The 14334-nt window shown below is 41.4% G+C and overlaps 1 protein-coding gene across 4 annotated transcripts; it reads right to left on the reverse strand.

Annotated features, from left to right (window-relative positions):
* Positions 1 to 318: 318 nt before the first annotated feature.
* Positions 319 to 13188, reverse strand: ncapg (non-SMC condensin I complex, subunit G). Of its 4 annotated transcripts, XR_004102707.1 has the most exons (23): positions 13090 to 13188; positions 12665 to 12777; positions 12016 to 12243; positions 11365 to 11593; positions 10827 to 10972; positions 10581 to 10665; positions 10094 to 10286; positions 9853 to 10002; positions 7744 to 7884; positions 7108 to 7231; positions 6784 to 6873; positions 5001 to 5189; positions 4752 to 4862; positions 3859 to 3978; positions 3294 to 3530; positions 2998 to 3179; positions 2667 to 2832; positions 2181 to 2348; positions 1377 to 1500; positions 1076 to 1123; positions 871 to 940; positions 541 to 721; positions 319 to 507 (listed from the first exon to the last, which is right to left on the reverse strand). XR_004102707.1 is itself a non-coding variant. In XM_031285999.1 (22 exons), exons 2-22 carry the CDS (start codon positions 12770 to 12772, stop codon positions 595 to 597), a joined length of 3036 nt encoding a protein of 1011 aa, XP_031141859.1. In that variant the 5' UTR covers positions 12773 to 12777; positions 13090 to 13188; the 3' UTR covers positions 319 to 594. The 4 variants fall into 4 exon arrangements, 3 of the variants coding, with proteins under 3 accessions (XP_031141859.1, XP_031141860.1, XP_035855831.1); XM_031285999.1 differs by having other exon boundaries at positions 319 to 721; XM_031286000.2 differs by having other exon boundaries at positions 319 to 721; positions 12665 to 12772; positions 13090 to 13166.
* Between the last annotated feature and the right edge of the window lie 1146 nt (positions 13189 to 14334).

Raw genomic sequence — 14334 nt, forward strand, 5'->3', positions numbered from 1 at the left:
TGTGAAATACTGGATTTTCACCACTCAGTCAATCCAACAATTAAATGTCTGAGAAGAGGGGCGACCTCTAGCTCACCGCAGCCCGGGGTTTGAATCTGACCTGCGGCCCTTTGCTGTATGTCATCCCCCATCTCTCTCCCACCTTTCCTGTCTATCCACTGTCACTCTGAAATAAAGTGAAAAAAGCCCCCCTAAAAAATCTTTAAAAAAAATGTCTGAGAAGAAACACTCACTTCTGTCGAACTGCTCACAACTAATGTCCATACTGAAGGTTGGGGACCACTGATCTGGTTTTGTGAAAATGAAAAGAGGACACGCTTTATTGACATACATTTCACTTTAATGATTAGAATGACAATCCGAAACTGGGAAGCATACAGAAATAAAAGGGGAAATATGACAACTTATAAAGAGGTGACCCCATGGTAAGGGCTTTCAGTCAGAAGGTTTGGTTACATTTACTGATGTCAATTTTCACTATAAAAGAGTAAGTGAATAGCGCCACATTACAAAAGTATTTGTGAATTATTAGACAAGTATCAACTAAAAAGTAACTTATTTCCATTTTTGCGTGAACTATTAATAACCTGACTCCTATGACACATTGGCCTCCTGGTTGATGAGGGTGTTGAGGTCCAGCTTTGTCTTCTCTAGAGCTGCAGTCTTGGCCCTCCGTGAGGGACGCACCACAGGAACTGACTCTGGAACATTTTCTCCATCACTGGCCAAAACAAAAGGGAGCAGATGAATATGAGAATGTGGATATAAAGTGATGGTATCCAATTGTTAATTCATCAGAGGTATACATATTTCTAAAGGGAGGACATTAGTTTCCTTATGTGCTATCAAGAGTTAACTGAAAACACGCACCTCTCCTCTGATGACTCTGCCCTCCTGCTCGGCTTTCTGCCCCCTTTGGCTGTGCAGACTTTTCTCTGACCTGTGCACACAAACACTCAGGTTACCTTGCAGTGCTGAGTCAACTCCTAGACTCCAGTAGACAAGAAGAGCTCTAAAAATATACTGGCCCTATGAACAACTGTGGTTTTAGATGAGTATACAGAACCTGCATTACCTCTTTTGGCTCTCTTGGCAGATTTAGATGGATCATCTGTTGCCACCTCTGTGGAAAGATAAAGACAGAAAATTCAAATTTTCTGTGCTAGCTGTATTCCCGTCTTGACAGACACCAAATGGGATGTAGAGGCATTTTCAATCCAAAATTCTGGTAATAAGACGTAATCCTTTTACAGGAACAGTTGACACAAACATGTGGGGTGTAAATCTAGTTAGACACAGAGAAAGCAACATTTGTTGCGGATGCTCGGTGAGATGTTGGGTTGTCTTATACAGACTGTCAGTGTTTGCATGTGTACCATCTGCATTGACATCCACTGGTTGTAGTGCGCTGGCGCTGAGGAGCTCAGCCTGTTCTTTTGAGTCCACTAGCTGATAAATCATTTTCTCCAGAGCACGAAGACAGACACGATCCTTCACCACCTGAAGAAAAGGAAAGAGGAGAAATTAAACATCAGGCCTTTCAAGAGGCAGATCTATAAATACATCAAATAGTATGAGAGGCTGTGTGTTCTTGGGATGGACGTGGTACTAGGGACGCCAATGTATGTCGTTCTTTTGGTCCAGACTGAAATATCTCAACATTGATTTCGATGGATTGCCACGACATCTTGTAAAGACATTCATGAATCCTACTGACTGTGGTAGTCCCCTGACTTTTCCTTTTAGCGCCACCATGACGTTCACATTTGTGCTTTTGAGTGAAATATCTCAGCATCTCTTGGATGGAATGCCATGAGACTAGGTCATGCATTCATGTACCCCCCCCCCAGGAGGAAATGTAATAAGTTTGGCAATCCCATAACTTTTCATCTAGCACCATCATCAGATCAAAATTTCAATGTGTGCAATGCTTTGTTTTATGATTAAATTAAACTAATTATAGTCCCACTAGCCTCAGCTGTTCTTTGTGTTTGGTGCCAATTAGCATGCTAACACGCAGAATTAATGGTTAACATTGTAAACACTAAACCTACTTAACAACAGCATGTTAGCATTGTCATTGTGTTTGTAAGCGTTTAGCTTAGGGCATCGCTGTTCCCAAGTACAGCCTCACAGAGTTGCTAGCATGACTAGACTCTTTAGTGTTGTGGTGTCTGTACCTGTACAAGCTGCTGCAGCAGCATCTGCAGGTCTTTCCTGACAGTCTCATCTCTGCTGAGCTCCAGGTTGCTTAGAGTCTTGGCATAGAGACGCACCTCAGGGGCTGTGGGGTCCTTCAACATCTCCCCACACATACGCACCGCCAAGTAGTCATGGACACACACCTCCTAAAGACATTAACTCAATACATTCAATTTGTTTTTGCCTCATTGGGATGTTATCATATTAAGCCTTTTTTTTTTTTTTTTTTTTTAAAACGTTGACTTAAACAATTGTAAAGAGTTTGTTGTGAAAGCTCTGCATGTTCTAACATGAACTGAAGCATTCAAAAGAACAATCTGCAGACTTCATCTGTGATGAAGAAATGTTTATGCATTTGAGCTTTTCATTATATTGCTTTCTACCCACAGAGCACCAGTAAAAACAAACGCTAATAATCACTGAGGGTTTGGGGAGTTCACAGTAGTTCCGGGTATTTTTCTTACCTCTGTGTTAGCGGAGGCCTTAATAAGGGCACTCGGACGAGTCAGCTCGACAAGTAGCTCGACCACATTGTTAATATCCACCTCAGCTAGCGGAGAGGTGGCTGGAGCATTCATCAGAGTTCGAACAGTCGGCAGGAAGCCCTCCTCCACCACCTCCTGGTGGACCCTAATAAACACAAAGACACTCTCCATATTAGTTTATATCACATAACTAATAACTTCGCCCAGGCCAGTAATCAAACTAATAACAAGAGGACGGGAAAAGCACGGGTATAATAAATTAAATAACCACATAGCTCATGGTTTGCCTGCGTATGTGTGCATGTGTGACCTGCTCTCGCGGGCGTAGAGCTGGAAGAAGACGCCGAGGCAGTGGCGTAGCCGGGTGTCGTCCTCGGTGACAGGATTGTACCACAGCAGCACCAGACGGGAGAACATCTTGGCGCTGGAGATACGGCCGTTGTACATTAATTTGGCCAGGCCCTCCGCTGTCTCTGTACGCAAGTCAGACACCTGAAAATGTTGAACACAGATTAATACAATAAAACTGTCTCTGGCTACTTTACACCCAGGAGAACTTGATACATACTTTAGTTTGTTGAGTAAATATTTCACCCTCAACCTCACCTCACTGTCCAGGAACTCTGAAAGCATCACAAGTATACTCTGTGCGGTGTCCTCTGGTACATCTCCCTTCTCCTCGGCCACGGGTGCATCCTGCTCCTGTCTGTCTGGTGATTGGGAGTGCAGGACTGTCTGAGTGGCAGCTGGATCAGAGAGCAGCTGGAAGCCAAACAGCAGCAGCAGGTCGATGATGGCCCGCAGAGCACTGATACGGATCTTTACCTCATCCAGCTGGGCAATCTGAGAGAGAGAGAGAGAGAGAGAGAGAGAGAGAGAGAGAGAGAGAGAGAGAGAGAGAGAGAGAGAGAGAGAGAAAAAAAGAGAGAAAAAGAGAGAGAGAGAAAAAGAAAGAGACAGACAGACAGACAGACAGACACACACCTTTAAGTACTGGCAGTACGTGGTTCAGGTCTGCATTTTTGGATCACTGAACCAAAATTACAAAAAGATATATTTTTCCACTTGGCTTATTTTGTTTTGTTGTAATTTGGGTGGACTGTTTAACATGTACAATATTTATAAATGTATTTTAATGTTTGGTGGATAAAACACACGTGTATTACATTACCTGCAGCAGCAGGACCATGTGGGTTTTGGCCAGCTCTTTGCTGTGCAAGGTGCATGTTCCCAGACACAGCACGGCCATGTTACGGACAGCAGGGTGAGCATTTGCTATACTGGGCAGGACCTGGCAGAGATGGAGAAAATAGTGACATCCACCAACTTTTACTGACTTTACTTTACTCCATACCTCCACAAATGTATAATCTGCATTAATCCCTATGTTTTAATATGGGGCTGCAACTAACGCTTATTTTCATTTTCTGGATTATTTAGTTAGTTGTTTGTAGGGCTGGGCAATATGGAGGAAATCAAATATCACGATATTTTTGACCAAATACCTCGATATCAATACCGCAACGATATTGTAGTGTTGACTATTGGTGCTTTCACAAAATATTTACACAATGAGATTTTTGATAAATCATCAGTAATGTGGATATAATGACTAAGTGGGTAAAGGCAAATAATAGAACAGTTACAACAGTCTGGTAAGTTCAGAAATGACATAACTTTACTGTAATGCAGCCTTTAAAACCAGGAAAAGACACCACTTATGCCATATTATGATATTACGATATCCAAAATCTAAGACGATATCTAGTCTCATATCACGATATCGATATAATATTGATATATTGCCCAGCTCTAGTTGTTTGGTCTATGAAATGTCAGAAAATGGTGAAAAATGTCAATCAGTGTCATCAATCCTCAAATGTCTCGTTTTGTCCACAACTCCAAGATATTCAGTTTACTGTCGTAGAGTAAATAAGACTAACTAAATAAAAATAAAGCTAACCAAAACTATGGCAGATAATTTGGTTCTGATACTCAATGTATCTGTCCATCTACAGGAACATTGAAGTGAAAAATATGATCATGTGTGCAGTGTGGCTTTACCAGTGAGGACATTAAGGCACTTATAGTTGGACCAATTTGTGTCTTGATGCTCATTTTCTTCAGCAGTTCTACACACATTGTTAGACACCTTAGAAGAGTCTCCGGGTCATTCTGAAAAAAGGAAAGAAAAAAGAAAGTAAACTAAAAAGGTGTTAAGAACTATCTTCATTTTTATTCCAGGAGGAAAATCTCTTAAACTATATAGGGTAAATTATTAAATGAGGTGGTGCTTCCTGTATGGCTACGTGCCTTCTCGGTGCGGGTCTCCTTGTCGGCCGGCTGGCTGCTCTCTGCGATTTCCTGGATGATCTGGTTCCTGTGGTTCTCCAGCTCGGTGATGGAGTCCTTCAGCTCTGCAGCACGGCTGAAGTCCTGGGTAGTGATACAGTCCTCCAGGGTTTGTTTAGCCTCCAAGATACTCACCTTCACCTCTGCTAGCTGGAGGGGAAATAAACAGCTGAAATACACTCCAGAGGATTCTTACCTGTTGAGACGGGCAACTACACCTCTATTTACAGGAAAAACACCACCACCACCACCCAGGGCACTGGGCCAGGTGACAAACCTCCAGGGCCTACTTTGCCTTTACGGACTGAAAAAAGGTAGAGCTGGCGAGCGAGCAGGTGCACAGAGGGGATGGAAGTCATACACCTGGGCAAGGATTAACTTCCTCAGCAGCTGTTTGGCCTCCACGATATTAAATACTTTTAGTGTTGAAAGATGGGGAAGTGAGTATTGACAAAGTTGTGAGCAATCCCTCTGTGCCTTATTGTGTTCCTACTGTGTAATAGAGCTTAGATCGGGCCCAAAAAAATCAAGCCCGACCCTACCCGAGCCCGTGCACGTTGTGTCCGAGCCCGGCCCGACACATTAACTGTAATTATGAGCCCGAGGCCGATTTAAACCCGACAATTTCTTAATATGTGGGCCGTTATAACTCACGTTCTCAACTACAATTCAGAGTTGTTTCAACTACAGAAATCTGTTTAGAATTATCTTAATGAATAATGCAACAAGGACGAAGCAAGTAAACTGCGCTGTTTGTTTATTCAGAATGGAACGGATCGCAAATGGATCTGAATGAAGAAACTCGACCCTAGCTCCCTCAGCCGAATAGTGTGGGTAACAAATCAAGGCAGCAACATAATCAAAGCCCTGGAACCATATAGGAGACTTTCATGTCTCTGTCACCTAATTAATAGTGTCCTTCGCCACGGTCTGCATGCTGACACACTGGCCGACAACAGTGCTGCAGATGGGGGAGACACGATGTAGCACAGTTTACCTCACACTCAAGTCAGTGCAGGACACCCAGAGCTACGGGAGAAGCTGGAGAGGCATATCTTTCTGCCCACTGAATAAGGCTAAGTAATGATTAAAAAAAAACACAAATGCTTGATCAAGGGCCCGGCCCGATCATAGCGGCGTAAAATATCAGCCCGGCCCATGGGTCGGGTCCGGTTTGGGTTCGGGCAGAGTATCTAAACTCTACTGTGTAAACACGGACTCTCACGGAGGTTAAAGAAGGGAAACAATGTTTCAATATTAAAAAGGGAAAACTACTGGACCTGAATAAACCAGGCAAGGACCAGATTGGCACACATGATATGCACCTTCCACCTCACTGAAAACATGCTTTGCCTCAAAACACAAACCATCTGCTAGCTGGAGGTACAGAGGGATGGACAAATAGAAACAGATGGAATGTAAATAGAGCACAGGGCAGAGAAGACTTAGGAAAGATAAGATAAGATAGTTTGTTAGTTATCTCAATTTTAAAATGCGTAAACCTTTCATATATTTAGTTATTCGGTTCATTCAGAATAAAGGAAACCTGAATATCTGTTTGTGGGATTCAATCTTTCTGTAGCTTTGTAATGATTCTAACTTTTTTACCAAATACAAGTTAGCAATGTGCCAATATGTGGTGTTTTCATCCATCCAAAAAAAAAAAAAAAACAGTAGGGTATTTGGACGGGATTACTGAATCTAATTGCTTCTGGGTGCTTTCAGTTGGCAGAGTGTTGCCCACCTGGACCTGCTGCCTGCGGCTCATGTTCTCATCCACTGGCTGACTGGCCTCATTGATGGGCTCCCTCAGATCTGAGATGAGTTCTGCCACCTGTGGAACACAAAGCCAGCTCATTTGGACATCAATCTCCGTGGTAACGATACCCCCACTGAATAGAAAATCTGTTTAATTATGTGACACCTCAAACCTTTAGTAGCATAGGACAGTTTAATTCACGCATTCAACATTGATAACAAAATTTCAGCTTTTGTATCTTCATTTTTGCCTAATTGGTCTGTCAACTAAATCTATGAAGGGCACATTTAAGTGTAAAATGTAACTTACAGTCTGTATGCGTCTGTGGTCATCAGGAATGAGGGTGAGGAGTTTTTCCATGAGAAGGGAGACCAGGGAGGAGGGAGTCTGTGGAAGAGCCAACATCTCCTGCAGGACAGCCACCACACGCTTCCTACAAAAGCATTACAACATTACAAGTCTGACTATAAACACCTCAACAAGCTGATGATAATATCTGGCAAACTGGACAAAATTAAGGATTTTGCCAGGCAAAACAAAAAAGGGCTGGACACACATTACTGACACTATAGATTTCTTACCCAACTAAATGTACACATATTGCAGATTTCAATATATTGTCGGAATTTTTTTGTATTTAAACAGCAAATAGCTGCTGCGCCCCATATACCAAGGCTCAGCCCTTGCCACGTTCCTGTCTTCAGCTGTCCTATCCAATAAAAGGTCAAAAAGCCCCAAAATGAATCCAGTCCATAACTTTAAATTAGACTGGTCTAACTCCTACACTGGTCATTTTGTAACTAATCAGGATAAAAATGAGGCCAGAAGTGAGTCAACACCATAAAGGAAACCAATTGCATTGACATATCTAAGAAACAGTGTAGCATTACATTTATTCTCTCTCCCTCATATATATATCTATCTCTCTATATCTCTCTCTCTTACCTGCCGCCCTCCTCATTGGTGTCCAGACATCCGATGAGATGGATGAGCTGTTGGGAGATGAACTCCTTGGTCATGACGAGCTCCAGCTGGGCAAAGTCAGCCCTCTGTTCCTCTGACAGCAAAGGCACTGCCTTCAGATACCTGCAAGGGTCAAGAGTCATACAACTCAGGGATTACAACAGCTCTCAGAGCACGCTCAGATTAGATGAATGTTAACAGGGCCACTAAGGAGCATTTCACACTACAGCATCACATGCATTAGGCAGGTGGTAAAACAGCAGAATGCTCCTACATTGATGCATAGAAAGGAAAGTATGAGTGTGGAAGAAGGCATTCTGTGATTCATGTCAATATAAGATTATAAGCAACCAATTCAGAGTATATTCAGTGTGTAGTATGCAGTTTGGTTAAAGCTAACTTGAAGATGAAAGAAGGCTTTGTAGAAGTTTCTTAATCTCAATCACAATGTCTCCAGATGAATGTTGTGGTCTAGCCATCAAAAGCAAAACTAGATCTATAAGAATAAAACATTATTGGCGCAAAGAAACGGCAAATTCAGAAGTGTTAGTAGTGTTGTAGTATATTAAGTGCCGGTCTGCAGCTACATATCAAAGTAGTTATAGTACATTATCCGTTGGGTCCCTGAGGTTTGTTAACTTGACTGCTGTTTTTCAAGCATCTGGCTTTGATTACGTAAATAAAAACATAAAAAATAAAAAACTTTTATAATAATATTTTTTTAAGCAATGAGTTAGCCACACCGTTGCATACAGAAAGAGCTCCTCTGAGAACACCAGAGCTGCATTCAGATACCTGAATAACAACATGAGCATTATGGCTACTCGGTTAGGTGTTCTGTTCTGAGTAACATTAACTACATAATACGATTTTGAAGGTTAGGTTTACAATTTTTTGAAGTCTGTGTTAAAAATTAGGGATGCACCGATCCGACTTTCTCGGTCCCGATATCATACCTGGATTTGGGCACCGGCCAATAACAAGTTCCGATCTGATACCAGTGTTTAGATAATAAGCTCTATGTCTCACTGTGTGGAAATGACTGGGATCATTTATTTACGTGTAACACAACATCAGGATCGACTTAAACACTGCTTTTCTAACTTTGTAAAATGAAATGTAACAAATTAATACATAGTTATAAATCTAATGAACTGTTATTTATTATTAAAATAAGAAATAATAATGATGAAGAATTGAAGAGATCGGCCCGATATCCGATCCTCCCTAAAACAGTAGTCAGGCCCATATGAACAACAGGAACAGTTTTGCTAGTCTTTCCTCCTGTTCATGTGGGACATTAAAAGATCCCTTTCTAATGTGCTTTCAATATAAGTGATGGGGGACAAAATTCACAGTCCTCATTCTTTGCAAAAAAAATAAAAAATAAAAAAAAAATAAAATATATATATATATATATATATAGCCCCACGTGACACTTTCGCCCAATCAGGCGCAGCCATCAGGCTTGTTGTATGAGGCTGTAGCCTGTTTTCTTTGCTTGTTAGTGGTCAGTGAAGAGAAACTGATCAGTGCTGGTGGAAAGCCCACTAGCGTGCAATGCTGGGAAGCGGGGAGATATCTTCTGTGAAAACACCTATATGGACACGTACCATTAAACAAAAAGGTAAATACATTCCAAAGTTACAGCCCTTTTTAGTAGATAATTCTCTCTTTAAAGTGTCCCATACTGTTTACATTCTGAGCTGCAGTGAAGGAACAAAAAAAGTTTAAACTTTAAAAGATACCTACTTGATTTGTGTAACTTAGTCTACTAATGAAACATTAACTTTGGATAAAGTTTTGCATGTGTTTTTACATGGAAGAACTGGATGTTTGTCCCAAATATGAACAGGAGGAATGTTTACAGCAAGACCAAACCGTTTCAGTGTTCATATGGGCACCTGACTTTTAAGACATACTTATTTTAAAATTGTGAAACCATCCTTTAACTACAAGAATAAATCACTGTAGAGCCTGTTGCTACTAATCAATTCTCTGGTCCAGAATTTACCCCACAGTAGGGCTAAAATATACAGCAGACAACAAGAAAACTATCAATGCAATCCAGTGAACTGTCTCTTCTCTTACCCGCAGAGGTAGTCTGCATAAGTGGCAGCGTCTGGTAACACTTGCTCCAGTATTTCTTCACCATCTTCTCCTTTAGCCTTGATGAACTCATACAGAGCTCTCCAGTAAAGCACATTCTCACAGGACAGAGAGTCCACTGGGATCAGCTTCCTGTTGAAAACACACATAATCTCTAACTTCAGACGATTCATTAATTATGTGACAACATGCGAGAGCCAGAGAGACAGAGTTTAAAGTATACCTGTTGTCGAGCTGTGCTCTGTTCTGCAGCAGTTCTTCAGTAGGTGTGCCTTTGAAGATGGCTTTCAGTGTGTCCAGAGCTGTTTGGGCACAGTTCTCTACATCCAGCCTGTGGAGCAGCTCTATGACGTTACCTTCCAGCCGAAGCATCCAGGACGGCAGTACGCGAGAACAAACCACCTCCCTCACCGCTTCTACAACACACACAGACAATCAGACATATTAAATAGCCACAATGGAATTTAGAACTGAAACAATCATCAATCAATTCATGATCAACAAAAAAATACTCAAAAATGAATAGCTGTTTTAGCCAGCCGTTACTGGGTTTTTTTAATAAGTGAACAGATTAACTGCTAATAAAAATGTTTTGTTTCTTGCAGCTTTAATGGATTTTTTGCTTACTGAAAGTGCAAGTACATAATTGAACAATGTGTCTGTGTAAATGTAATGTTGCACGCACACAGGAAAAAGGAAATCATTATTACCCGAGGTGTCATGGAGACCCTGCTGCAGTAGACTAACTCTCTGTGCGATGGTCAAAGCTTTAATGTGAACTTTGTCAGCCAGAACCTTAAAACGGATAACAAAAAGATAGAATGTTTAAAACACAACGTTTAACAAGAAGGAGTGTTCAGTCAGATCAAGACAACAACTTTATTATGTTGTTATTTGTTGATGTACTTGTGTGTGCACGAATTTATACCGGAACATTTGACTGCATTTGTAGCTACCTGGTAAGCTAGCTTGCGGACGTTCTCTTTGATGTCCCGGGTGCGTGTGAGTACTTTAGGGAGGGTCCGAGGGGACATCGCAATGCAGGAAAGAACGGCACGTCGCACCTCAGCATTAGTATCATTATCCAGAATCAACATGTACGCTGAACAGTGGAAAGAAAAAGAGTATTAGACAATTAGAGGGCCAATGACAAGGAGAAAGATATAAAAATATACTGTACATATACAAATCACACACAAAAAGGCTACTCCAAAGAGTGGTGATTAAAGACTATACTAAGATTAAAAGTGACACTTGACCAGTGGGAATGGGCGTTTCCACTCTCTTCATGGCCTTGTAATCTTAGTACAATAGATACGTTTAAACAATGAGGTCTCAAATTTGGTCATCAAAGAAATGCACTATAAGCTGCATATTTTAAAGTTGAACATATTATTCTAAAAAGACGAAAGCATAATATTTTTCTGCATTTGCTCGAGTGTGTTCTGTCAATTGAAACACAGTGTATGCAGGGATAGAAAAACAAACACAAACCGTTGATGGTTGGACAGTCAGGATCCTTTGGCTGTTGTAAACGCGTCATGGCCAAAGCAGCCTGAATCCTTACATTGGGGAACTTGTCAGTGACACGGACCAGCATGGCTTGGTGGATGCGATCAAAGAGGTCGTCGTCTATCTGGGCATTCTCTGCCATACTGCCTAGCAACTTGTTGATCAGCTGGCACACACGAAAACGCACCGCATGGCTATTGGCTTTATGAGACTGAGAAGAAAGGAAGGCAGAAGTGGAAAAAAGAGGAGCGAGACGGGATTGGGGAGAAACATGGACATGGATCAAAGGAAAAAGGACAAGCGGGACAGAGAAAAAGGGAGTTGCATACCAAAGGAAAGTGTAGGAGTGAGAAACAGATGGAGTCCAACAGGAAGAAAGAGGAGACAGATGGGACAGGACAAAATCAGATTAAGGCAGCAGACACATCAATCACACCAGGGCTTCACTGTACAGCAAATTCTCACAACAAAGTCAGAGAGGTTTTTGTTATCAATGTAGGAAAAGTATTGGGGATTAAAAGATTCATTTTTAAAGTTTGCTGCAAATGATAAACATGTATCTATCACAAAGTTGATCTCTTGTAATCATTTAGTATACATAGAACAAACATACACTTATGTAATAATGTTTACCTCCAACAGGAAATTGAAGATGAAACTCAAAAATGGATGATCATCCTCAGCATCTTCTTCTTCTTCTTCTTCCTCTTCCTCCTCTGTTTTAGGTGGAGACTGGAAACTCGTGGCAAACCTCACGACAAACTCTATGACATTTTCAACTGCAGGTTCACGCTTGTAGACAATCATGGCGTACTTCAGGTAGTGGACAAACTCCTCATGGAACAGTGTCTTGTCCTCAAGCTGGTTGAGGAGATGAGAGGATGTCATCAATCCCAGGTGACAGAGGATGCAAACCAGGAGAAACAATACTTTGAAAAAACTATGGTGGAAATGGGCAATATGTGAAACCAAGTCATGAGTTTTGGCAATATTCATTCACAACAAACCACATACATTCCGGACCTCTCAGGTCGACAGGCTAGCTTACTGTCCCCAGGGTCAAAACAAAACACAGAGAAGCAGCTTTCAGTTTCTTTGCACCACATATTCAGAACAAACCTTTAGAAAACTTAAGGTCTGCTCCAACTTAAATACTTTTAAGTAGTGGATTTAAACTTTTGTTTGCCATTACCTTTTCAAGTTGCATTTGGGGCTATCTAATAAAACAGTGTAGAGACGAGAGTACATATAATAATAGCTTCACATAGCACACAGTACGTACCTTGTTGTAGCGGCTGTTCAGGCTTGCCACCAGCTTTGCCTTGTTATTGTGGCCCTTCTGAGCGCGCTGAAACGCCTCTTTAATCTCTATTTCATTGTCTGCAGTCATCTTTCCTTCACAGAAAACCAAATTAAAAGACAGAATCAGTCAATCAGCCGCAAGAGCTTTCTTCACAGTAACTAACACCTCCAGTAACATTTAACTGAATGCTAACGGCAGCAGCCTGTTTGTCTCTGGTGTCTTATTAGCTAAAAGCCCCTCCTCGATCCAACTCCCACTGAAAGAAGAGCAGAAAAACAGCATACCATAGCTACGTCGTATGGGATACAATTCCCTAGAGACACTTTACAACATCCTTTATTAGCACATCAAAGCAGACATTATATTTTACTGAATAATTAAACTTATCGTGACTAGAAAGGTACCTTCTCTTCCGTTTTCTTCTCGCAACACTGCCGCCTGTTTTCAAACAGTCGTGTGTTATCGCGAGAACTGAGATTGATTATCACATAATGACGTTCAAAGCCTTGATTCATTTGCCCTGAATTTAGCCTGGCAGGAACTACAAAAGTAGCAGAGGTAAAACACACCAATTAATTGATTAATCAATGGACCTTTTTCACAGCAGACATTTTGACTTGTCATAGTAGGAAAAGCACAGCTGAAATTGATAACTTTAACGATGGCCCAGTGTCCCAGTAAGCTATTTCAGTGAGTCAGCATGCACAATACCAGGGCCTCTCCGAAGACTACATAAACACGTGGCCGGCTATTTTCATAAACGGACATTTAGAACCTCTACGTTTTCAGAAAAGTGTTCGTTTACATGTACCCGTGTATATATATGCTGTCAATGTCGTTAAGAGCATGCCACACCTGTAGGTGGCATTGTAACGAGAAGCTCAAGCCCATGTTAGCTAATCACAATCCCGAAAATAGCAACAACAGCAACGAATCACTTCCTCTTTCTCTGTCTCGGCTGCCTAAACCTCCGTTTGTCTCAGTTAAATGCAAACGAAGTTTTCCAAAATCTCCACTTTGGCCGGAGTTTTTAGAAATAATCGTTTTCTGTGATAAAAACGGGGTTTTCGTGTAAATGAGAGGCCAAACCGCAGGAAAATATCTGCGTCTTCCCTTCGTGTAAACGGGGTATAAGTGGAATTCAGCCATCATTAATGGTTTTGAATACACCTGTGCTTTTCCTACTATGACATGTCAACATGTCTGCCGTGTAAAAGGTCTATTAGTCGAAAATTAATCGGCAACTTTTTTGATAATTGATGAATCGTTTTAGTATTTTTTTTAAAAGCAAAAATTGAAAACATTCCCTTGTAACAGCAACCAATTGTGAATATTTGCTACCTTTTCTGTTTTCTTGTAAACTGGACATCTTAGGGATTTTGGACAAAATCAGAAAACATGCCAAACAACAGTGAACATTTTTCATTTTTTCTGAAAAAAACATTTTTAAAGATTATTTTTTGGGCATTTTTAGGCCTTTATTGACAAGACAGCTGAAGAAATGAAAGGGGTGAGAGAGGGGGAATGACATGCAGCAAAGGGCCGTAGGTCGGAGTCGAACCCGGGCCCGCTGCGTCGAGGAGTAAAACGTGGGGTATACTCGCCGCAGCCGAGCTGTCGCGCCAGTGTGACGTCATGGGAGCGCCGTA

Source organism: Sander lucioperca, chromosome 4, assembly GCF_008315115.2.
Source record: "Sander lucioperca isolate FBNREF2018 chromosome 4, SLUC_FBN_1.2, whole genome shotgun sequence".
In the NCBI taxonomy this organism is placed as follows: domain Eukaryota; kingdom Metazoa; phylum Chordata; class Actinopteri; order Perciformes; family Percidae; genus Sander; species Sander lucioperca.

Bases quoted from the DNA above. Each gene is read 5' to 3' on its own strand.
- ncapg (XM_031285999.1), bottom strand. From the start codon at position 12,772: ATGACTGCAGACAATGAAATAGAGATTAAAGAGGCGTTTCAGCGCGCT. The intron at 10,666-10,826 runs GTAGCTACAAAT...ATCCGTTTTAAG, and splicing joins TCCGCAAGCTAGCTTACCAG to GTTCTGGCTGACAAAGTTCA. The intron at 3,180-3,293 runs GTGAGGTTGAGG...CAACATTTTCAG, and splicing joins CAGAGTTCCTGGACAGTGAG to GTGTCTGACTTGCGTACAGA.